The following is an 18,247-nucleotide window of genomic DNA, read 5'->3' as shown; positions in this document are numbered from 1 at the left end:
GTTGTTAAATCATTTGTCAAAAAGAATTTCCGTAGTCACTTCCAGCCTGCATTGTGTTTCTTGGATGGATGAAGATTCTACATCACCATCTTATATATATATAGCTTGGCTACTCTTCAGTTAAACCCTACAATTACTTGATTTTCAAAAGAGCTACTTGGTGCAAATATTTAATTAAAGCTAAAAATCAAACGTTGAAGTCCTATTGAAACTCATTTGTAGTGGAAATGTACTTAGTAAGTTAAACATTATTCTAAAACATGCCATATCATATTTGGCCACCTGTAATTACATTGTCTTTTAAAATCCAATTGCATTAAAAAATATATAGTGAGTTGAGGTTATGTTTGTGTAGTTAAAGTTAGACTAAAAAACATTTAGATGGAAAACTAACATGCTTGAGACACTTGCTTATAATGGTATTGACTTTTAGAACTTATTCCTGGTACCTTGCCCATTAACACAGTGGTCAGATGCATAGTAATTGGTGTAGCATTCTAGCTGTCTCCTCTTGTTGCAGTTTTTAAAACATTCAGCAACTGTAGCCTAGTATCTGACATCTTCTTGTCTAAAATTGGGGTTTAAAATCAATAAAATATTTGAAATTCTCTTATGTATTTTCTCTTCTAAATTGTCAGATATCTCAAAGGAGTTTTTCAGTAGCAGTGATCCTATTTTGTCCTGTTTGGATAAGTACCCACAACTATGTAGATGAGGGTTTTATTTTTTTAATGAAAAATGTTAACCTAGATATATATATAATGTGTGTGGGGGGGGGTCCTTATAGCAAAAAGAAGAAGATAGACAAGAAAGAGACAAACCTATTTTTTGTCTTTTGTCTTTTTTTTTTTTTTTTTTTTTTTTTAAGAGCCGCACCCATGGCATATGGAGGCTCCCAGGCTAGGGGTCTAATGCGGAGCTGTTGCTGCCAGCCTACACCAGAGCCACAGCAATGCCAGATCCGATCTGTGTCTGCAACCTACACCACAGATCAAGCCAATGCCATATCCTTAATCCACTGAGCAAGGCCAGGGATCGAAGCCTCAACCTCATGGCAGATTCATTTCCACTGCACCACGATGGGAACTCCTACTTTTTAGTTTTTATATAATGAGAAACTGAACCTTGGAAATTGTAATGATTCTATGAAATGCATTTTCCTTGGAAACAAAATGCCAGAACTAAATGAGCATTTAACTGCTTTTTAATGTTCAGCACTAGGAAGTAACCTGTTTCAGAGAGGCAAGAGAAAAGGAAAGGGATTTGAATTCATAGGACTGGATTTCAGATCCAATTCTGCTTGTTGATCCTAAGCAATGAATTTTGCCTGTTAGAGACTCATTTATCTGCCTCTGAAATGGGGGTTAATGATCCCTTCCTACCACCCAAGTTTGGTTTTAGGAAGCTCACTTGAGATAATGGATATACAAATGCTCTGTACAGAGGTCCCACAGTGACACAGTGTGTGAAGGATCTCGCTTTCCCACAGACATTGTGGCACAGGTTGCAGCTGAGGCTTGGATTCCATCCGTTCCCTGGGAACTTCCATATGTAGCAGGTGTGGCAAAAAAACCAACCAAACACTCTGTACATTACAAAACTATGTAAATAAAAACAAAGTATCGTTTCTGTTGAGGAATCAAGCAATACAGATAGAACTCTAAGCATTTCAGGAGGTTAGATTATAAATTCATGTCATGAGACAAAGGATTGAATAATGTCAAAATTATTTTTGAAAGTTCCTAAATTGGTGTCAAGCATAATGGTATTGTTTTGTCTATATAACCCTGAACAGTAATCTGTAAGTATATAATATGTATAGTTGTATACGGCATATGTAAAGAGAATATAGCCAAAATGACTTTATAATACTTTTTATATACTTAGCATAATGTAGATAAATGCCTGTAAATTAAATATGTGTTAGACTCTTCTGTACCAACTAGGAGTAAGACAACCTATGAAAGATACATCCCTCATGTAGTAGGACCTTGAGACATAGGCATCTGGAGAAACCACAGCTAATGGTAGTTAACTCAAAGTGGACATAGATCAGAGTTAGCAAAATGGTGGCAGCAGAGTTTTGTTTGGCTAGAAAAAGGCTTAACATTTTAAAATCTGAATCCTTTCTCAGTTGGGCATTCACTGTCTGGCTACTCACCATTTCTTGTTGCTTCACACCCATTCTCTTTCACATTTACCTGCATTGGGTCCTTAACACATGGAATTCCTAATTTATCCAAAGGAAGGCCTAGCTGAGGAGATTAATCTTAAGCTTGAATGTTAAGTGATTAGTATGGATTGCCAAAATACCTTTGGGAAGGTATGCCAGATTGAAGGGACAAGTAGGAGGTAGAAATAGAGAGGAAATTGTTTTATAAAACAGACTGAAAAAGGTTAACACTGCTGAGCCATAGGACGACATAGAAGATGAAATTGATTGGTTCTATAGCTGGACAGTCTGTTTTCTATGTGGAGGAGTTTGTTTTGCTTTGATAGAACCCACTGCAGGCTGTGTGACAAGCTGAGGGTGGTGTCGCAAAGAGCTTCTGCTAGCTATTTGAGCAGCATTTATAAGGAATTGAAGTAAGGAAGGAAGGCCTTTGTCTAGGCTCTTGGTGATAAGGGCCTAAAACAAGCTAAGAGCTTTTAAAGTAGAAACTAAGCTAGTCTAGGGTAGAGCCCAGAGCCACCTTTGCTTCTTTTTTCTTTAATGCCTGATATTCAAGCTTTTGGAAAACATTTTATCATTCTTGCTTAGGAATGTCTGCTCATTCCACCATCTATCCTGTTTGCTCTAGATGAAGTCATGCTAATTTAGGCCTTTATCACCAGAGTATTCCTAAATAAAACATCCCCTGAAGCTGATGTCTAACCTTTTTCCCTAGCCCCAGTTCATCTCTCTCTTTATTACACAGGACTGGAAGGCTGCTTTCCCTGAAACATTTCCATCAGCACCTCACTTTCTTATTCCAAAAATCAGAATTGCCTCCAATTGTTTATCTCGTCAAAGGCAAGACCTAAAGGCCATCCCTAAAGGGGTAATGGAGGGGATTAGGGCAGGGTTATTTCACAGGGTGATAAACCTTTTGAAATGCTGAGGACTGCAATTTAAATTACTGTCTTATTTATTCTCTTAGTGGATAGAAGCTAAAACTGAAGACAAATTTTGAGGTCAAGGAGAGATTAGGCAGGGATCCCCAGGTCCAGTTCTCATCCTTTATGTTATGTATCACGTGTCAAAGAACTCAATACCCAGAGACCTGCCCTCTGGCCACACGGTACCCATTCCTGTGTCTTAGCTTTTTTGCTTAGAGCACTCTCTCCCTGGAGTTTAGTTTGTCTTTTCAAAATTGCTACTCAAAATCCATCTTTCCCGTGAGCCTTTGTCGCTTCTAGTATCCTTTCTAACACGTACTCTTCCTGAATTCTGGGATTCTAGCAATATGCCTAATAGAATATGGTGCAGGGAGAGGGAGAAGAGGCTAAGTTAAATTTAAGGTTGTGAGGCTGCAGAACCAAAAAAATAGAAGTACACTTGCCACAAAGTAGGAAAGAGGGGCAGGTTCGGTGGGAGGAGGGTAAGTTTATTAAATTTGCCAATTTTGCTGTCATTGAGAGTTTCTAATGCAAAATGTCCTAGGCAGTGATAAATTGCAGGTTATGGAGAGATGCCAAGTTGAGGAAAAGGAAGGAGACTCAGAGTCATCACTAAATAGGCAAGATGAGCCTCCTGGAGGGAGTAGATCTAGAAAGAGGAAAGTGAAGGGCACTAGCTTTTGAAATGAAAGGCATAACCAGAGCTAGGAGGGTTGGTGTCTCCAAGTGTAAGGAAGCTGTGAGCAATTTGAAAATTGAGAAAAGTTAGCATTTTGTTGTTGCTGTTGACCAGGAAGAATTGATGAACGTAATAGAGAAGTTCAGATTCTAGTGATGAGCTGAAGATAACTTTTGGGTTGCAAGGAGTTGGGGAGCAGTGTAACCAGCCTCAGAGGAAATGTTCAGGGTTTGTGATTTGAAGAGGGAGCAGGAGGCAGGGCTGATTGAAATTTTCTGAAAGCTAGAAGGCTGGAGCTGTGTTACCTAAATTGTAGGACCACCTGCTTCCAAGCAGAGGGAGCCTCCTCAGGGCTTTTGCAGGCAAGCTGCCGTTACTTCAGGTTTAGCTATGGAAGACAGGTCTGGGTGAGGTTTTTTCCCTCTAAGGAAATTTTTATCTTTCCTTTTTTAAAGACTTACTTCTCCCACACAAAGAAATAAATTTTGTCACCCACTAGTACTTTGATTCTGCTGATAAATCTAAAGTTAGATGATGGTAGAACATCATTTTATTGGTAGAACAATGGTAACAGTATCTATTATGTTTTCTCTAGGAAGATGTTTATCCATTTTTATAAATAATAAAGGAACGGTTAATGCTACCACTTGGTTTTATGTTCAGATGATCTGTCTTTAAAGTATTTATCCTTTCCTTATTTCTCTTTAGTTTATGATAATCCTGATTAGCAAACTTGTAAGTCTGTATAGAAGTTGGAGGGAGTAAGTGGTAGTAGTAGTTAACATGCAGTGGCTGAGGGAAGGGCACACAGGTGCCTCTGTATTTTTAAGGTAGAGATGAGACCAGAAGACACTGCTTTTGTGCATTGGATTTGGATAAGAGGATGTGAAGAAGAGTTTACAGGCTGATGTATTACTATTAAAATATTACCCAAATCTGATTTTTCCCATGAATTTCTGTTAGCAATTTGGAAAAGAGTTTCCACAGAAAAACATAAGGGTGACTTTGGGTACAGAAAATCATGCCTGAGACTATGGTAGATATTTACAGTTACAGCTTTTCTTCTAAATACACAACTCTATGAGAATATATTAAATTATGAAGAGGAAAGAGCTCAAAAAACATTGTGTTAAAAATTATATTCTCTTGGTGAGAATCTGGGAGAAAATTGGTAACCTGTTTAAATGAACTAAAAACTAATCTCTGGTAAAACATGAGAAAATAGAAACCAAATTCTCAAATATTTTAATTTTATATTTCTACTATCTTGTTAGAGTTTTGCTAAGTTCCTGTAATTATCTCTTGCTTTCCCTCACCCTTTTAAAAAAACATTATCAAGGAAGTAAGCAAAAACATTTTTAATGTAAAATTGAATTAGTATACTAATCATTTTTCACTAAATCATGTCATTTGTTTTCAAAAACCTGGTTAGCTACACTGCCAAAAGATACTTTCGGTTCTATGATTCAGAGAAACGTCAATAGTGCAATATCATTTATCAAGGCATCTTAACATAATGACACATAATAAACCTAAGTATGTAATGTAAGGGTTTTCACAGACTATAGCACTGACCAAATACATAGATTTAAGATTGAAACATTTAGTTCTGTGTCACAGTAACTAAGGTTGACCTGTTTGTCTCTTATGTTTCTTTTAATAGAATTTAATTCCATTTCGACCTTCAATTCAGTTCCAAGGCCTGCAAGGGGTGAGTACTCTTATTGTTTTTAGCTAGAAAATCTAATTTTCTTACACACTGTTGTATTTAACTTTTAAAATTTCTTTTCATCTGTGCCTCTTAATATAATGTCACCAATATTTTGTGAACTTTGTGACTAAATGTTAATTTTTTACACCTTTAAGACTTGAATTATTCTTGATTTATTTGAAAATAATTCAGATATAGTTATTGAAAATAGTTTATCATTGATAATTGATTTTCTAATCAACATTCATCATAGCATTAAGAGATTTTATTTTGTTTACCATAATTAAGCAACCATTAGAGAATTAAGAATTTCAGACAAGTTATGATTATGTGTTTGTTGTTAATATTAGCAAATCTTTGCTGTCAATAGATTAAATATCTTTGTATATACTAGGAAATGAAATGTATAAATAGAAAATTGAATTTTTCTAGTACACAGAATAAACAAAATGTTGTCTTTTTTCTTGCTGCATTTAAAAGTATAATAATTCCTAGTAAAATGTACCTATGAATTTTGTGTTTATAATAGATGATAAACTTTCCAGGAGTGGTGTCAGTATTATTCCTTAATTATTGCTATTACTATTTAACATTAATAGTAGACTCAGTCATTTCTTAAAATAATATATATTTCTGAATTTGTCTCTATATTGTCTGTTGTATGGAGATTTGGAATACCTATAAATGGGTATTAGAGCTGTAGAGAAAAGGCAGCCTGAGGCAGGGAGAGATCATATTTCTGCTTACGATAAATTTATACACTTGAGAATTTTTGTTGATGTCACAAAATGCAAAAATTCAGTGTAAATAAATACAGTCTTGCTAAACTTTACAACTTGAAAACCTTTTAAGAGTCAAGCAATTAATTGTACATTCAATACCAGCTCAAAGTACTTCAAATCTTAGAGAAGGCTATCTTGAAGGTGATGTTTGTGTATGGATGTCAGAGGGTTGCTTCTATATGGTAGTTTTACAATGAAGTCTTTTTTTTTTTTTTTTTTTTTTAATTTTCTGCCTCCAGTAATTGAGTGTTCATGACTGGGATCCTAATTGGAACAAGCATTCTTCTGAATTTTGCTTTATAGCTTTTTAGGTAGTCTTTGGTGCACACTGATTCTGTTTTTGAGGTATTAATTTTGGTTGTTTACTTAAGGCTTCTTGCATTTTCTTACAAATTTTAATGGTGTCAATAACACCTGAAGGAATGTTCCAGAGACAGGTCTGAGTTCATGAGCTCTGCAGGGCTACCCATTATCAGCAAAGGTTTATCTGGGAAGAGAGGGCAGTACCTAGGAAAGGAGAGTAGTGTTTGAGCTTCTTTTCCCTCCTAAGCAAGCAGCTGACCCCTTTGCTCAATGTCTGCTTCTTCCCTTAATTCTCTCATTCTCCCAGTTGGGACCTGTAGGCCAGAGACATACCAGTGAAGGACATGATTTTAGGCACCAGTTTAGACTGAGTAATGAGGAACCAATATGTGCAGGCTTCCAAGCTCTTGATTCAAACACATGCTGCTTTTAGCAGACTCAGAGGAATATGGTTTTCTCTGGCACAGCAGTTGCCCTCAGGCCCTAGGCACTGTAGGCACCATTGAAAAGCTAGCAGTTTCTATTTGAAACTTTGGACCTCCTTTTCTGAAATCTACCTCCCCCAAACTTTGCTCCCTCATCTATCTAAGCTTCTTTGGTTTATCTTTGCAAGCTCCATTCTCTCTTGCCAGAGTATTGTTCACTGATAAAGAAATTTAGATATAAATGACTGATAGGTTTAAATCATAATCCGGTGTTTGAATTTTAACAGATAAGCTTTTTAACCAAATGAGTGGTTGTCAGACTTGGTAGAGTATGAGTGTGGCGGAGGGAGTGCTGAAGCCTGAGAGCTAAGGGATACTTGGCCCTACCTTGCTTTTTCTGGGTTCTGTCTCCTCCATCCCTCCACCCCCCACCGCAGTCCCCTTTTTATTATTCTAACTGGGAACAAAATATATGGACTCAGCATTGTTTCTGAGTCTGCAGCTGCATTCCATCCACCCCTCCCCCCCCACTTCTCTTTGCAGAGCTCTCACCAGCCCTTTGGGACTTAGTAAAAACAAAGAGTCATTACAGGGGAGAGAGTGGGTTGGCACAGCCCACAGGGAATACACAGAGCCACAAATGTGAGGGTCTTCTGTACAGTGTTCTTCTGTTTTTCTTGAGAGCCACGATAATTTAACATTGCCTATGCCAATGGCATTGGAAACTCTGAAGATGTATACTGACAGCTTTCATATATGGAAATTTTTTAGGACTCTAAATTGGAAGGTTTAAATTAAGGTTTCCCAAAGGATAGTTTTTCTTAATGAGAAATTTTAGTTGTCTTTTAATACAATATTTCAGGCACTTTGAAAAAGTTTTCCTAGAAAGAATTTCGCAAATATATCAAATTTACATCAAATGTGATTAACTATCATGATAGTATCCTGAGTAGGCATATTTGAAATATAACTGAAGTATTATTAAAATACCATTTTAAAAGTGAACATTCATTGTTAAGATTATTTCCAGCTTCTCTGATGCCAAGCACTGCATGGTTATGCTGTTCCTTGTTACTAATTATAAGATTTTTTTTCCCCTCAGTAATGTCTTTAGAAGGTCAGAATTTGGGTCTTGGCAGGTTAGCTTTTAAGCGTATCCACTTTTGTGCCCAAACATCTTTGACATTTTCTTCTTAAAAAAAAAAAAAATGCAGACTGGAATATTGAACAAAAGTATAACAATATGCTATAAAAGAGTAAAAATTCTGAGAATCATTGACTATCTGAATTTTTATCACAGTTTGGGCAGCAGCTTTTATAAAATAATGCAAGATTGGTCTTTCACACTTCATCTGACTCTTAGTGGAAGAGAGGGTACTTAGGAAATTGAATGGTCATTGACATATCTATGGGAACTGTTGATTGTGTTTTCTAAACCATGAATATCAGAAGCTGACGAAATCAGCCAAAGATACCTTGTTGAACTATTATTTATTTATTTTTTGGGTCTATGCCTGCAGCATGTGGAAGTTCCCTAGGCCAGGGATTGAACCCATGCCACAGCAGGGACCCACGCCGCTGCAGTGACAACACCATAGCCTTATTAACCCACTGTGCCACAAGGAAACTCCAACCTTATTGAATTTTTTTATTTTTTGCTTTTTAGGACCAAACCTGCCTATGGAGGTTCCCAGCCTAGGGGTCTAATCAGAGATACAGCTGCCGGCCTATGCCATAGCCACGGTGAACGCCCGTTCTGAGCCGCATCTGTGACCTACACCACAAATCATGGCAACGCCAGATCCTTAATCCACTGATCAAGGCCAGGGATTGAACCCACAACCTCATGGTTCCTAGTCAGATTCGTTTCCGCTGTGTCATGATGGGAACTCTTACCATGTTGAATTTGAAGAGTATGGCTCAACCAGTTACCTCACAGTCCTCTAATCCATACCTAGGATACTCATAACTAAAGTTTTCCTAGGATTATACATTTTTATAAACCATTCCAATTGAATAGAAAAAGTCTCTGGTAAGATTCACATGGCTACAGTGTTGAGGTGCTCAAGTCATAGCATTCAGAGGGGTATATTGGTATAATACACCTGGTTTCCAAAAGCTGCATGTTTATTGTCAAGTACACTTTATACAAATCAGGTTAGTTCTGTCTCTTATATTCTAACTGGGTACTGAGAATGTGGCAGGTGAAAAATTTCCACAAATGTGTACTCCAGTAAAGTTTTAAAAAGCTAATTACTGTGTATTTTTATGTTTGTTGAAAGTTTCCTGTCTAAAGACACACAGCTCTGATGGAGACAGAGCTGTAACTACTGTCTAGGTCCTGACACTACCAGGGAAAAATTTCCCCACTGTACTGCACAGTTCTGAAAGGAGAAGGTGCTGGAAGCAAGTTAACTCAGTATTTTCAGTCATGGCAGCTGTTATTGATGTAATTATCTACTAACATAATTATTCAATAAACTATAAACAGATACCTAACCAGTAGATGTGCTAATAGGTTTATTGTTCTGTTTCTTACTTGTTACATAAACATTCTTTCAGCCTTTATTGGTGCCAAGTACTTTGCTGAGTGCTTAGTGTGCAAAGACATGGGGACAGTAAGATATGGGCTCTGCCCTCAGAGAGCTCCAAATCTGACAAACACGTATAGACTAATACTCAGGAAAGAAATAATAATGTAGGACTTATCCAGACCCCTCCTCTCAGAACATCCATGGAAACAGGGGACTCTCAGGATCAAGGCTTATGTTTTTCTGCTTGATATAAATCAGCTTTTTAAACAAAGGTTTCAGTAGAGGCAAAATATATCCTGGACATAGGCATGTAAAATTACAGAAGGCTACACAAAAAGGTAGATATGTGGTATGATTATAATTCACATAAAATCTGATGTGGCAAGGTTTTCAATAGCAAATAATGGCCACATCTGTTGGCCTGTGGTGGGCTTGCAAAGTAGACTTGGCTGGGACTTCAGGGACTCATGTCCAGGGAATGATTGTCCCAGGGCAGTGAGAAATAATGTTAACTTTGTCACAGTAAATAGGTTTCCAGACTTCAGTATTATTAACTCAATATTTGTTATGAGAATGTTGTTCCAAAATTCTAATTGAATAGCAATTACTTCAGACTCAGCCATCCAAGAGGCTTTAGAAAATAGAAGTTCATTTTGCATATGTAATTTAGAAGTTAACCTTAAAATGAAGACTGAAAATAGAAAATATTTTCTATAAGTACCATGTCGTGTCTCCTGTAAAATACTGAGTCACACCCTTTTCCAAGAATGAGCAAGGAACAGCCAGCCAAACAAGTTTTAAATGTATGCCTTCCAAAAAGGCACAGTGACCTTCTGAAAATGAAATCAGCATTTAACTAACTTTAAAGTCTGAAATAATATTATAAAATGTTGGCAGTAGATACATCAACTCTAAAGGAGAGAGAGCTGGATTTTTCTTTTTTTCTTTTTTTCCTTAACTTCCAAACTTAGCAAAGCATTCAGAAATATTTTGTTAATTATTCATTTTTCTTTGGGTGGGGGCTGGGGAGAAGACTGGGATTGAAATACTAAATTATACAGTATTTGAAATTAGTAGGCAATTTCAACTCACCTACAAATACTTCCCGCAGACTACCCTTCTCTAATCTACTTGATACCTGGGAAGCAAAGATAACTATCAGCTTGAAACAGCATTGGAGATAAAAATAAATCCCCAACACTGCCATTCCTTCTTAGATGATATGCCTGCACTCTGCTTTCCCCTGCTGTTTTTGGTTTGGCTAATCCACTGGTTTTGCCAATGGTTGTGTTTAGTCAGTCTGCTCAAAGGTTGCTGACTAACAGCTACTTTTATACACTCAGCTCTGAATGTAGTTAATACTAGAAGGGTGTTAAATACTTTTGTAATGGCAGTTCTGTTTTAACTTTTCCAATATTCTACTGGTTGGCATATGTAGATAACATTTTGATATTTGCATTGAATTCTAATCTTTTAACCACATGAATAGTAAGGTATTCAATAGTAAATTGCCCAATTTGAAAGAAATATTTAACTTTGATATATATCAAAGCTTGTATTATAAAATTTTATGTATGATATGTAGTATATAACTTCCATAATTATACACACACACACACATATATATATTTGTGAAGTGTCATATTTGGCCAGGGATATGGACTCACATTCTGGAAACTGCTATTATCTCAAATAGTAATTGAATCATAGTTTGAAGCTATTGTAAATTGACCAACTTCTCTATTTTATGTTGCTACACACCTCTGCTCTCCTTTCGTTTCTGAAAAAGAACTACCTGTGGGGGTTTCTAAATCAGGAAAACAAAAAGCTAAATTCATATCATGGCCAGGTACCACTACAGCTACTGGTGACATAAAGTAGGTCTGGCCTACCCCTGGCCCTCAAGAGTGCAAAATGGTGAGGGTGGGAGGGAAACTTGTGTTTTTCTGGTGGCTGAGGAAACTATTTCATAGTACACTGCAAAGGCTTCAGTGTGGGCTACAGCAGGACAAGCCTCTCAAAACACATGATCACAAAGGAGTTGAAGACAAAACCATCCTGCTCTGTCCTTCACCCAACTGCAGTCACTTTGGAAAGCAGCTCTTGGAACTATGATTGAAATCTGAACTTGCTATAAATACTACAGATTACATTCTTAGCAGTCAGTTAAGCTTCCTTTCTTCATTCAACAAGCATTAATGAATATTTGCTGTGTACCAGGACCACGGTAGACAGTGTGTAGACAAAGGTAAATAGGACCTTGAAATACCAGCTCTTGTTCTTGAAACCATCCATCAATAAAATCTGCCACTGAAGACTTCGCCTTTTTGTTTTCCCACCCAAAACTGAAGCTTTTAACATTCAGTTATCTGTTATAGACATTGTCACTTTTTAATTTTTTTGAGAAGACAGTTTAGTGTAATTTTTGATACTTAATTGTCACTTTAATAATATTCATTTATTTAAGCCTGGAAAATAGTGATCTTTAACCATTCTATAACACCTGTGGTTCTTAAAACTAACTCACCCCTAAATTTGAACCACAAGCATTATTTAAATATCTTTTGACCTCTTTCTATGTGCAAGACCCTATTCTTATTAAAAGAAAAGTCAAAGTTTAAAGCAGGAAAAAAAAAATTTAGCAGAATATGTGCAAACCCTAGATCTTATTTCAAACAATATTTAACACAACAACAACAAATTACTATTATGTCATTGATTCCAAGTTTTCATGTTTTCTTCTTTTAACATCTTTAGGAATGAGATGAATCTCATTATCAACAGCATCTTAGTATTATGTCATAGTTTGTCAGCATTTTATATTATACAGTGGTACATAAAATCACAAAGTACCCTTGCTGGCATCTTTGATTCAGTAAGTACAGCAATGCAGTGGATGTGTTTACAAAGTTCCTATATTCTACAATAAGATTTTATCTAATTAGAATCTTTTCAAAAGTTTTCTTTCCTGACCCCACCCTTGACTGGTTTGCTTGTTAGCTCCATATATTACATAATCTGGAGAATTTACAGGGAAGGTATATTTTTGTAACCATTCTTGAATTGTAATTTAAACTGGAAAAGGAACAAGAATATGAAATTAAATTGTTCTTAAATTCTTTTTAGGCTAAAAACCTTATAAAAGTAACTTCTTTTGAAAATAAGTTTAGAAGAGTTTTACTGACTTAAAGAAATGACTTAAAGACTTTTATGGGAGTTCCCGTCATGGCTCAGTGGTTAACGAATCCGACTAAGAACCATGAGGTTGCGGGTTCGATCCCTCGCCTTGCTCTGTGGGTTAAGGATCTGGCGTTGCTGTGAGCTGTGGTGTGGGCTGCAGACTCGGCTTGGATCTGGCTCAGATCTGGCGTTGCTGTGGCTGTGGTATAGGCCGGTGGCTACAGCTCTGATTCGACCTCTACCCTGGGAACCTCCATATGCCATGGAAGTGGCCCAAGAAATGGCAAAAAAAAAAAAAGAAAAAGACTTATGAAAAGCCCATAGACATGTTTTGAGGCTAATGAACTTGCCCTTGTCAGGTGAGTGATTATCAAATCTAACTAGTCTTATAATTTAAATGTACACTTTTTTTTTTTTTTTTTTTTTTTTGGTCTTTTTGCCATTTCTTGGGCCACTCCCAAGGCATATGGAGGTTCCCAGGCTAGGGGTCGAATCGGAGCTGTAACTGCCGGCCTACACCACAGCCACAGCAATGCCAGATCCGAGCTGCATCTGCAACCTACACCACAGCTCATGACAATGATGGATCCTTAACCAACTGAGCAAAGCCAGGGATCGAACCTGCAACCTCATGGTTCCTAGTCGGATTCGTTAACCACTGAGCCACGACGGGAACTCCCACAGTTATCTATTCTATTTTGTTTATAGATTCCAGTTAATTTTAATAATCATAGCTAGAATGCATTGAATATTTATTACATGCTAAGACTCCTATACTAAGCACTTTACATATATTATTTATATTTAATCCTCACAAATATGCCATGAAGCAGATATTTCCATTCTGCTGGTATTAACTATGGCTCTAAAGTTAAACCACTTGTTAAAGCTCACACAATTAGTGAGTGAAGGAGCCTGCACACAAATCTAGGCATCTGATTCACTACACTGATGATTTGTCTGTTATAATAAATGTTCAGTGATCATTTTATTCTCACTTCACATAACATTTGTTGAATGCCTCTCTGAGAAGCAAGGGGAAGGGGGACAGTCAGGGAGCTCTCAGAGAAGAGGTAAGCAGGTGTGGCAAATGTTCTCACCTTCTTAAGGAGCTTGAATTTCATCTTGGTGATCAGTTCTTATCTATATATATAATCTCCATGGGGGTCTGGTGTGGTCTGGAAATCTGGATTTAAATTTTCTTCCCCTAGATTTCCTTATGATATCTAGGTTCTCTATGATTAAGACTTTGATAAGAATATGCACATTTATAGATATGTATACATTCTCTTCTCAGAAGAAGGTTTATAAATTTCATTTTCTGAAGGGGACCACTGACCTCCCCGATACTAGAAAACTACTGCAATAGATGCTTTCAAGTGCATTTAGTAACAATTCACAGTAAGAAAAAACATATAATACTGCAACTCTTTACACATATTAGGTGTACACATTCACACAGCTAAACTAAAAGTTTCATGGCACAATATTTATCCTTTACCAGTGTACTCTGACATTTTCTATTCTATTTCAATTTAAAAGAATCCCAGTCACAACCCACTAAGATAATGTTATAACATTCCAATGGGACAATCTATGGTTTAAAAAACACTGCAGGAGATTATTATTTTTTTCTTTAATTTAGGCAGGGAGTTTTGTGATCAGATTTGCATTTTAATATGCTTATCCAGTACTTATCTTGATTTATTTTTCTTTATATATGGAAAGTAAGGAAAGGGAGAAGTTGAAGATGACACCATGTTTATGACAGAGCATTTGGTTGGATGGTGAGGCTATTATTCGAGATCTAAAATAGATGAGAGAACAGATTGAGGCAGGAGTCACAGGGTGTTTGGTTTGGGACATGCTATACATAAGGTGTTCAGATAATATTCCACACCATGTTCTAGAAAGATGGAGGTGTCCAGGAGGCAGTGGCATTTGGGGATTTAGAACAAAAGGATTTTTCAAGAAATAGCTTCAAAGACATTTTATAGGATCTAATTATACTTAGCAGTCCAGCAGTGAGAAGGAAAAAAAGGTGTATTTATAGGTGGGACTCTGCTATAAGGCTCATTTAAAGAGCCATTCTCTCTCAGTTGTTAAGAATACTGGTTTAGTTGTGAATACTTATGTGTCGATACTTTTAATTTTTGACATTTGGGGGATTTGAAGCTCCTTTTGCCACATATTGTTCACACTAATTAAGAACAATGGCAGGCTGGAGTTTCTGTTGTGGTGTAGTGGTTAACGAATCCGACTAGGAACCATGAGGTTTCAGGTTCAATCCCTGGCCTTGCTCAGTGGGTTAAGGATCCAGCGTTGCCGTGAGCTGTGGTGTAGCTTGAAGAAGCAGCTGGATCTGGCGTTGCTGTGGCTCTGGTGTAGGCCGGTGGCTACAGCTCCAGTTAGACCCCTAGCCTGGGAACCCCCATATGTGGCAGGTGCTGCCCTAAAAAGACAAGACCAAAAAAAAAAAATTATATGTGTATATATAATATATATATATATATATTATATACATACAAACACAAATATAAACCTACAAAAAATACTAAATGCTAAACACCAAAATGTCATTGCTTTACTAACTCCCTTACTAATGAGGTAGATTTATCTGCATTTTCTAATTGGTCTATAAACATAAAAGGAATGTTTTGAGATGCCAGGTTTCAATATGTCAAGAATCAAAGAGAAAGGCCCAAATACTCAAGGTTTAAAAAACAGCCTGACAAAGAAAAGAGAAGGCGGGACTCAAAGTTATCTATACCTAGACACCAGCTAAGTATCTTTCTAGTCAACTACTTAATGAGTTGCTTTGTCATCTATCAGCAGAGAAAGTAAGTTTTCTCCCGTCTGTGATCTCCCAGTGGAAAGAAGGTAAAGGCAGAGTCGCTGGTGTTATCAAGAACATGGGAGATGAGGCCACTTTCCTTTCTGAGTTAACAATTAACATTTTGGAACAGTGGTACTGTGAAGCATCCTAAGAATGGGTCCAGTCTAGAAAGGAGAGATTATGGGAATGAAAAGTAGTAGTTGAATTTGAAAAGATAAGATTCTTAGGGAGCGTCAAGCAATAAAAGTCAGAATGCAACAGAGAACTGATTAAAGATAACTAAGTTGGACCTGCAGTAGTAGAGGGTTGGTACTCAATTAAGCAGCCATAGGAAGAGGACAGTCTTTTATAATACTTAGAAGTTTAGAGTGTTTAATAATTACCCAATAAGTTATGTTGGGGATATCTTATTTTAGAGTGAGAATGTAAGGCATAGTCATAGTTATTAATGAAGTAATACTCTACTAATCAATACTAAGAAATTCTTTCTTAAGACTAATCTGAATGCTTTTTAGTTTTCTCTTAGTCTAGCTGTATTGGTAATTCATTAAAGTCGGCTTTCACAGAATCTGAAAAAGAATGGATGTATGTATATGTGTAACTGAATCACTTTGCTCTACACCTAAAACTAACACAATAGTGTAAATCAACTATACTCCAATAAAAAAAATTTTTTTTAAAGGTCAATTTTCACGATTAGGAAGGAGGGACAGAACTTGAGGGTGTTCCATTTCTACTGAACAGTAAGATGATGCTGACATCTCCATAGCTGTTTAAAAGTTTTGTATTTGGCTATGACAAAAAACTTTCTACTAGAGATGTTTGGTGTTTTGTTTTACTTTTTAAAGAAGTTAGTGTTCTGTTCCTTTGAGAACTTGAAAAATAAGATAATTATGAATCCAAGATCAATTTTGGATAAAGTCTAAATTTCAGAATCTCAGATTCTGTAAAAATAAAAGCTATTTCTTTTTCAAAAATATTTAAGGTGATTGAGTCATGAGGGTCAGTTTTCATGAAGTCATGAAGCTTAGTTTTTATTGTTATCTTTTAAGCGACAATGCAGTGAATTACTGCCAAGGGGATAAAATGTTTTGCTACCTCATATAGTTTCATTATTCTGGAGGGACTTCTGATGTCTACCCCCTAGCAGAATCAAATAACTATCTAGAAGATAATCAACAGTTTTGTGATATGAATTATTCAAATACTGTAATTACCTTAGTTGTCTATATGTAAATATCTTTGCCCCTTCCTTACCAGCATATCTCTTTCTCTAATTGAAAGACTAGGTTTGATGGCTTTAGCATACCATCTTTAAAATGAATATTTTTAGTCTTGTATGTCTTACAATAATAAATCAATTGATCTAGGAGACTTGATAGGCCTTCTTATTTACATTAGATCTGCCAAGTCTGTTAGAAATCAAACCTGCAGTTTCTAATTTAGTTCTTGATGCACTGTGCATAGCAATAGCTTGTAAAATCAGAAATAGTTTTACTTCTTGAAGGCTTGGAGAAAATTAGTGAGTGAATTTGACTTATGAAAACTTGAGTATAAGTTTTATGAAAAAGAAACTAGATTTTATAAAATGGAATCTAGGAATGTATTTTCAGAGTATATGGAAAAGAGATCTATAAAAATTAAAATACTGTAGGTTTAGGGTACCCTATAGCTTTGACACACACAACCCCCCCAAAACTTTAAAATATTGTTTGCATTTATGAAAACTGAATGATTTAAAGTCACAAAGTTGTGGTTCTCATGAGAACCCTTAATTCTGTTTTCTTTGTTTCTTTATTGTGCTGTATCTAGATCTGGGGGCTCTGAAGGCAGCCTTTTTTTTTTTTTTTTTTTTTTTTTGTGGTTAGGCACCTGGGAAGCAGTGTTTGCTACCCTTTTAGAGTAGAAACAAGTGTAATTTTTCAGCCTTCCATGGACTCCTGTTGTGACTGATTAATTCTTGTACCTTATATCTGTATATGTTGAGTTTGAAACAATTAGAAATATTGCTAGTCTTTGGTTGTTGTTTTCCCAGACAGCTTCCTCGGATTTTATTTAAGCTAACACTTAAGGTTTGATCTTGAAAGCTTCTAGCCCTTGACTTTTGTAAATACCAAAGATTCAGAATAAATATTACCAACTTTTGATTATCCACAGGGTGCTTATTATCAGTCCATTGTCATATGAAAATTACTTTAAAAATCAAATACATCGTTATGCTGAGGAAAGCATGTGTGCACTTATCTCAAACACACTAAAATCAGAGCGGGAGCTCTCTAATACTGTCTTTGTATCATCAAACACTTTGGGACATATGCCATGCGCTAGACATTGTGCCAAGCACTTTAGATGAGTTACCTCTTTAAACTCCAATAGTCATATGAAGTGATTAATATCATTATCCACATTTTACTGATGAGGAAACTGAGAAGTAATGAGGTTAACTTGCTTGTCCAAGGTAGCACAGATGGTAGGTTCTGGAGCAAGCACTGGAAACAGGGCAGGGTTGCTCCTGAGCCTATAATCTAGCATGGTCTGATTGCCCTGTTCCCTTGTCATCTGTGTGTGAAAGAAAAGTCCTCATTTTTTCTTCTCAAACCATTGAGATATACCCAACTTAGAACTAGAAATAGAAGGGATCCAATAGCAAAGAAAGCATTTTAAGGAGTTCTCGTCGTGGCGCAGTGGTTAACGAATC

General features: G+C 36.4%; 1 protein-coding gene across 1 annotated transcript in view; it reads left to right on the top strand.

The window, feature by feature from the left end:
• Positions 1-18,247, top strand: part of ELL2 (elongation factor for RNA polymerase II 2) — a 72,812-nt gene that overhangs the window by 12,195 nt on the left and 42,370 nt on the right. Inside the window, exon 2 of the mRNA XM_003123796.5 lies at positions 5,442-5,489. Coding sequence (XP_003123844.2) covers positions 5,442-5,489 — 48 coding nt within the window. The remainder of the gene's footprint in view (positions 1-5,441; positions 5,490-18,247) is intronic.

The sequence above is a fragment of the Sus scrofa genome, chromosome 2 (assembly GCF_000003025.6).
Source record: "Sus scrofa isolate TJ Tabasco breed Duroc chromosome 2, Sscrofa11.1, whole genome shotgun sequence".
In the NCBI taxonomy this organism is placed as follows: domain Eukaryota; kingdom Metazoa; phylum Chordata; class Mammalia; order Artiodactyla; family Suidae; genus Sus; species Sus scrofa.
Note: the sequence above shows the minus strand (reverse complement) of the source record. Positions and strands in the feature narration are given on the sequence as shown.